Source organism: Cydia fagiglandana, chromosome 2 (genome assembly GCF_963556715.1).
Source record: "Cydia fagiglandana chromosome 2, ilCydFagi1.1, whole genome shotgun sequence".
Classification (NCBI taxonomy): Eukaryota; Metazoa; Arthropoda; class Insecta; order Lepidoptera; family Tortricidae; genus Cydia; species Cydia fagiglandana.
In genome coordinates, this window is record NC_085933.1 from 2955341 (window position 1) to 2963349 (window position 8009).

The 8009-nt window shown below is 36.3% G+C and overlaps 2 protein-coding genes across 2 annotated transcripts; one reads left to right on the plus strand and one right to left on the minus strand.

Moving 5' to 3' along the window:
• Positions 1-2924: 2924 nt before the first annotated feature.
• On the plus strand, positions 2925-4924 carry LOC134679574 (uncharacterized). The gene is made up of 3 exons (XM_063538530.1): positions 2925-2958; positions 3424-3490; positions 4623-4924. Exons 1-3 carry the CDS (start codon positions 2944-2946, stop codon positions 4922-4924), a joined length of 384 nt encoding a protein of 127 aa, XP_063394600.1. The 5' UTR covers positions 2925-2943.
• A 1540-nt stretch (positions 4925-6464) lies between these two features.
• Positions 6465-7560, minus strand: LOC134679575 (sporozoite surface protein 2-like). Its single transcript, XM_063538531.1, has 2 exons — positions 7477-7560; positions 6465-7274 (listed from the first exon to the last, which is right to left on the minus strand). Exons 1-2 carry the CDS (start codon positions 7501-7503, stop codon positions 6552-6554), a joined length of 750 nt encoding a protein of 249 aa, XP_063394601.1. The 5' UTR covers positions 7504-7560; the 3' UTR covers positions 6465-6551.
• Positions 7561-8009: the final 449 nt, after the last annotated feature.

The window sequence follows — 8009 nt, forward strand, 5'->3', positions numbered from 1 at the left end:
ATGTAGCTGCAATAGTTGGCGTTGTTTTATACAGGGTGAACCTATTCCGTGGGACGGACTAAATAGAGAACGTAATATTTAAACGGGATGGAGAAAGAAAAATATTTTTGAGGCAGGCGGCATTCTCATATAATAATTAATACACCACGATATGACGACCAGTCTGGCCTAGTGGGTAGTGACCCTGCCTGCGAAGCCGATGGTCCTGGGTTCGAATCCCAGTAAGGGCATTTATTTGTGTGATGACATAGATATTTGTTCCTGAGTCATGGTTGTTTTCTATGTATTTAAGTACATATTTATATATTATATATATCGTTGTCTGAGTACCCACAACACAAGCCTTCTTGAGCTTACTGTGGGACTTAGTCAATCTGTGTAAGAATGTCCTATAATATATTTTTTTAATATTATATTTAATACAACTAAGTAACTGATTTAATAAAGAAACTATAAGATCAATTTGGCTAATTCCGTCATAGGGACTACCTCCGTCCACGAGCGTATATTTCATTGATTTTTAATCGTAGGAAAAAACGATTTGCTTTTGATTGCTGAAACATAAAACGTCTTATAGTCACAATAATTATATTTAATCAAAAGCACAATGAGCACATATTTTAGGTGGAAACGGTGGAAATGTGAAGTGTATATTTTCCCGTTTACATGGTAGCGGCATCCATAAATAGAACTAGAGCATAGAGCACAGAGAAATGTAAAAAGGAATTATTAGAGTTTCGTTCTGTTGGACTTGCCAACAGATACATGTTCTAGGTTACCTGACACATAATTACCTCATCAACATTGGAAACAATTCGACTGACTGTGCACAATAATACGGGTGCATAACAGTTAATACTTGTCCGCACACTGACCCACTTTCTAGCAGGATTACCCTCGTTAGCTAACACTAGCACCACATTTAGGCAAAGCTTTGGGTGTGTTCCCATTGCTGGAGCGTTCGCGGTGACTATAAGGCCCCAACCAGAATAATGACCTATTAGATTCGTAACCTCCATTTCATTAATGCTTTAGGGTGACAGTCCATTTCCAACGACAGCTGCACTTGTTCATTTTACTATTGAAATTGACAATGACAGCGACGCGTTCAGTACCGGTAGTGCAGCTGCGGTTAGAAATGGAATGTTACCATTAGTAGTCGTATCTTGAAGAAACACGATGTTCGGTTTTGCTAACTTTTTTAAATTGACCCTTTTTGTTTTTACGAAAGCGGCTGATAACCTTTAGCTAGAGTGTTCTGTAATCAGGTGGTTTGTAGACCACTGGTTTCTGGGAGCATCCATGGTATTTAAAATATATACTTTTACAAAACATGCCAATTTGTGGTGGTTATATTATAGACATTTCCAAACTGTGTCGCTGTTGCTGTTGATTCATTCTGCATTTACATTATTACCTATTTATGTAGGTACATAATCGCAGAGCGCACATTATGCTAGTTTTCCTGAGCTTACAATCGCTACTGCTTGGTAAGAGTTTGGAATTAGAAATTTACTGATTTAATCTGTTTGTCAACAACTTAGCTTATTCCTGAAAACCATGCAATAGTTCAAATTTTTGTTACTAAGTATTAGTCGCATTGGTAGATTGAAATGGTGAAAAAAGTGAGATAAAATTTACAAATAGGACGCAATTTGTTTACATAACGTCATTTCAAAACAAATGACTAGAAATAACCAAATTTATCGTCTAACATTGCATGGGCATGGTAATTATTGAATACAAAACATTTTATCTAAATGCCTAAAATAATTTTATAAGCATTGTTATATTTTTGCGATGAGGGTTTCTTCAGGCGCTAAGGTATACTAGATTTATAGCACTTGTACGCTATACGCGATGTATACTTATGGAGAACAGATAACTATCAGTTGGTGTCAGAGAAGTTTCAGTCATATTGACCATTTTTGTAGTCAAAATTCTGTCGCTGCTACTACCTAATTTTAGGCACAAGACGCTGTAAGTATGGTTAATTATTCTTGATTTATTTAGTAAAAGTAGGTACTTACGTTTTTGATGATGTAAGACACAGGTTTGCAGTAGATCAGATCCAAAAAAAGTTCGATAAAATTTAAACTAAATGTAAAAATTCGGAAAATAGCTGAAGACATAAATACCTACCTATATCAAAACAATATTTTTAAATGCTTCATATTCTGTAAGAACGTTAAGTACCTACTTTGTTTAATATTAATAATAAACACTAATGATAAAAACCTTATGAAGTGGAAAAAACAACGGGTTGCACCCCGGGAGTGCCGACAGAAGTGAAAACTCAATGACTAGTCCAAAATGTCTGCAGCACTATGTATAATTGATCCATCCTCCTTTCTATTGAAAAACTTTAGTTCCGAAATTGCTGGTCATAGAACTTGTTTAAAATTCGAAATTCAAATTTGTAGCGTTAATTGTTTAAAATTCAAATATAAATTGTAAAGTTACCTTGCAAACCTCGCATCTAAATATATTTGGTCATGATATTTTGAGTTTTATTCACCAGTACTAGAGTTCACTTTTATTAGCGATTTCATCAAGATGTAGCTTTATTGATTAGAACCTTTTTCATGTAATGTCATTGAGTTTTTCTTTATTGATGTAAATGCCATATAAATGAGTGGCCAACTAAACCTTACGGTCACGTGATCGCCTTACGCTGTCTCGATTTTATCATTTTTCCCCAGCTCAAAAAGTGCCCAGCGCCGCTAAAGAAGTATTCACTTCAAAAAGCGATTGCAACGATTCAGAAAATGGTGTAAAACGAACGAAAAGGAACGCATTATCGACAATGGAAATGAGTTTCTGAAGTGGTCGCAGAACCAAATAAAATATGATGCGATAACAGTCTCAACGTGTTTTAGTTAAGCGTACTATTTTATTGACTTTATACTTGTCGTATCTAGAATGAAATGCGTGAGTTTTGACATGTTAAGTTTTAAGGTAAGTTTAGTGTTTTGGGATACTTATTTTTATCCAGTTACGGAAACGGTAATGCTTTTATTAGTCACTGTGTAGCTACACTGAGTAGTAGCTGAATGTTCTATTTTTGAGTCGCAATTTTCGTTTATTACTGACCCCTATTTCGGATTCCTCATGACTCTCATGATATAGGTATATAAATCTTCACAGAATGGGATTGACAACCTTTAAGAGTTTCTAAATGGCTCCACTTCGGTCGCTAATTAAGTATTTATCTTTTAAATCAGCATGTACAGTCGCCATCAGTTATATCGGAGCGGCCAAGGTGTTCACAATATCTGAACACGCACTCTGACGCCCTGACAATAGAGGTGTGTTCAGATATTTGTGAGCGCCTTGACCGCTTCGATATATCTGATGGCGACTGTACCTAATCTGTTCTTTGCTGTGCGTAATAAAATGATTAGTTGATTACCGTTGTTTCAGGTCTTCCTTCTTTTCTTGATACCATTAACTGAACAGTCGTACAACAGGCGTGCTCCACCAGACACGAGTAAAATTTACTTTAATTGTTTCTAAACACTTTAAGGGATCAGCCGGCCTAGCCAAGGTTACAATCGCTATCGCTTCGACAACGAAAACCATTATGTATCTCTATCACTCTTCCATATTAGCGCGACAGTGACAGTTGCGTTTCGATCGCTACGGAGCGTAAGCGATTGGCATCTTGGCTACGCGGCCAGGTTGGGTGATAAAAAAAATGATTTTGCTTAGAACATGAGGATCAGTATGATGATTCCATACAACTGCTCCTCTTGCTGCGGTGTCCTTTTTTAATACCTGCTGTAAAGGAAAGAATCACACAAATTGACTAAGCTGCACAACTTTATATACGTAATACCTTCGTAATACTTTACCCATGCATGATTCAAGAACAAATTTCAGTGATCATCACACAAATAAACGCCTTACCAGTTTATTTGCGGGCCCGGGAACATGGGCTTCATAGTCATTGTCACTACCAACTAGGCCGGACAGGTCTTACTTACCTTACTTAAGAGCCAACATGAGTGGTCATTTCTCCATATACAAACGTACTCGACTGTTTCCTCCGTGGGTTTTGATGCTAGAGCAATGATTTTTTCAACACAGATTAATATTGTCAATATCTGTGTTGGACCGTTTTGCTTTTTTTGATATTTTTGTTTTTTAAGCCGCTAGAGCCCTTCAAAAATGGCCAAAATTGACTATGCCGCAATGAGAGGCGTAGTATTCAAAACTGATATCAGTTAGCCAAAAAAGCAAAACGGTGCGACACAGATAATTTCATAATCATTTAGATTTCCAAATTTATTTACGATTGATACAGTTTTGAAGGAGGAAACAGACAAGCTCGATTTTTGAGATTTTTACGCAGGATATTTCGTCTTGTCCTTATCGCACTAGTTAATAATTTAAATTGAATCCAGTAACTGTAATGTCATACGATAAATAAATAACTAGTTTTAGGAGCCGCTTTCGTTAGCGAGACGGGTATATTTTCCCTAAAATATTTAAATCTTAGCTCCTGTTTCGTCTTAATATAGCAAAATATACTATTGCAAAATATCTGTCGGGTATACCTCGTGTCCAAAGTGTGTAGAACAATAAATTATACTCCATTATTTATCTTTTGTTATTTACAGAAATCACTAAACCCTTCACAATGCCAGACATTATTGATTCAAACTTGGCTAATCAATTGAAAGTCCCAAACAAGGAATTCTGCCAGAAGATGGCCCTAAGCGACGCCGATTTCTTTATGGCGATGCCGTGGTGGTACCACTATTGTGAACGTCTGAGAGAAGAAGAAGAGAGCAAAACGAAGAGTAAGGCAAGATTCCTTAAGCCTTACGTGAAACTCTTGCGTAAGGTACAGGATTATAAGAAGACTCATAAAATTTGGAACGAAGTTCCATCTGTTTCACGACCTAAAAGATTATTATAAACACAAAAAGTAAAGGAAACGATAAATCGAGATGTTTTGTTTTATTTAAATTTGAGTATAAGGTATATGACTGTATTTAAAATAAATTATTTTACAAATAGAGAAACGTAGCTAGCGTTATTTTTAGACACAATTTCTATTTTAAAACCCGTATAAAACGTAGGTAATTTGATTATGACGTCAAAAGCTAGTGTTTCATATCAAATATAAATCCCATAGTAGCAAAAACATTTTGACAGTCCGAAAACAGAAACTGATTTGGCTAGTAGTCAAATATCCTATTGAGTTTAATGACCGTTTTAGAACCCCACCCTAAAGAAGCTATTGTCTGGTCGATTCCCATACAAAAGTTGTCATTTATATGAATTTACATTCAGTTAAATATCTCCGACACACATAGATGTGCATTGTACAATTGTGTAGAGTTAGACCAAGAAAAGTCTGCAACGATTTTGATAGCATAGGTACGCAGTATAAGTATTATTTATACGTCGTAATTTCATAGAAGTGTGACGTTTAAAATAACACTCGCATTGCGTGTGCTATCAAAATCGTTGCAGACTTGTCTTGGTCTGACTCTAAGCCTCTCGTCTTAAGCACAAGTCTCTATAGGAATTTACCCTAAAAGCATACGAAACCTTGAGCGAATTTAAACGTGTTCAGATAATTGATTACTTTTGGCAAATTTGTGTAAGTAATTGATTATTCGAGAGGAAGAAATCTAAATGTAAATACTGCAACGTTCCTGGGAATACAGGGTGAAGGTGAGATTAAATTTGAGAACCAGGGATACTTGGTATTATAATTTGCGTGTTGAGTGTAGATATATTTAACAATCGTTATTTATAGGTTTAAAAAAAAAGTACAATCTGCGAAAGACGTCAGTTTAGATAAAAAATAAGTTCAAAAACTAAAACCCGACTACTGCAAATCGCGCTCTAAAAAGTATGAAACAAGATAGAATTCTTATCTGAAATTATTAAAACAGGAAATATTATAAATGTTATCATTTTTTTAGTAAAAAAATACAACGTAATATAATTTACTATATTTTTTAAATATTTACAGACTTACAAATATTTACGCCCGACTCTTTTAGTATGATCGGCGCCCGGCTTTGGAATGTGTATACAGCGTACCTAGTATGTCGGGTTACGCCCGACTAATTTAGTATAAGGGCGCCTTCAAGGTGCCTGGCTTTAGAACGCCTCCAGCGTATCTCGTACGTCGGGCTACGCCCGACTCTTTTAATATGAGGGCGCCGAAGGCACCCGGCTTTGGAACGCCTACAGCGTACCTCGTACGTCGGGCTACGCTCGACTCTTTTAGTATGAGGGAGCCTTCGGCGCCCGGCTTTGGAACGCGTACAGCATACCTCGTACTCTTTTTCTATGAGGGCGCCGAAGGCGCCCGGCTTTGGAATGCCTACATCATGTATTTCCCAAATATCGCAAAATTAATGCTTATTTCTTGGTTTAGCGCAAAGACGGATAAATCATTTTCAGCAGAAATTTATCTTTAAACGCTTTTTTTTTGGATCTAATTTGATTGGCCTGAAAGACCTTCGGGCAATAAAGGCAACGGCAACATCCTAAAACTAGTTTAGTTTCTTTCATTTACCAATCAATCACAATTCTTCCTCATCATCATCACCATTATTCAAACCAAAATTCCCGCTCGCCACAGCTCTCCTCGCTTTGATCATCTCCAGCAAGTCCACCTTCTTCATGGTTACCTTCACCAAATCCTTTAGAATCTTCTTAATATCCTCATCCTGGGATATGAGGCTCTTGATATGTTCTCTAGCGTTGCCGCTGTCCCTTCTTGTATGTAATGGGACCGGTGGTTGCTTCTTTTTCTTCGGCTGCTTCATAAATTGTGGTATTGGCTTCTGCTGTGGCATTGGTGGCATAGTTGGCATTGGGTTCCTTGGGCCAATCGAGTTGAAATGATTCATAGAATTCATAGAATTCATAGAATTTATAGAATTCATAGGATTCATGGGATTCATAGGATTTATAGAATTCAGAGAATTCATGGAATTCATAGGCCTAAAAGGATTTGAATTACCAGGATTCATATAATTCGTAGGTTGACTTCGCTGAAGGCTATCAGGGCCTATTTCATTTTGTCCGCAGGAGTTCGTACAAGACATGGAACAGCACATTCGAGGTATGCACTCTGGCTGTTTTGGTTGTGCTGGCAACACTAACCGTTCGGGTGGCAATGGTGCCAGCTCTTGCTTTTTGGGCCTGAAGTCTTTGTAGAAGAGGATGTTTTCTATACTTTCTTCTGAAGATATGTCGAGTTTCTTTGAGGCGATGGAGGTGAAATGGAGGGTGGTGGCAATCTGAAATGGGATAATTTTTGACAATTTTTCATCACAAAATGTAGTTTAATGTTACAATAAGATAGTCCGACTTTACTAAGCATACTTTATAATTATAACATTGTTGATTTTTGTCAATACCTATAATAGATCAAAAAAATATATTGCAGAATATAGCGTAAAAAAATATATCTTAAAAATTTCAAGCAGGTTATTAGCTTACCGCAAATAAAAATTTCATGACCACCATTCAGAACAACTCAATAGTGCAATGAATCTCAATCAATATGTATCAAGGAAATCTTTATCAGGATGTTTTCAAAACATTTCGTACGACGACTTAGGTTCATTTAGCTGTATTGTTGTTCATTGATAAAAAGGATAAATAAACAGTGGACATTTCACATAGCAATCGATTTATCTGGAATTAGCACTTTTTACAGTTATTATACTTTCCCTAAGTTAATAAATATACCCTGAATATAGGTACTTATGTCATTGTAATGCCACATTGGGAATAAAAAAAAATTATTTTTTACGAGGAAATGTCGCCAGCATCCTCGATACAATGTTATTAATTTATTTAGTATAATGAGTAACATCAAAATTATAAACTAAAATTAAAAACTACCTAAAATTAAAAACTAAACTAATCTAAATTAAAATGAATCTATAAAAGGCCCCCGCGGCATTGTGCCAAAGATGCTGGCAGCATTCCCTCGCTGAATGGCAATACTAATGCGTTGCGAGAGAAAG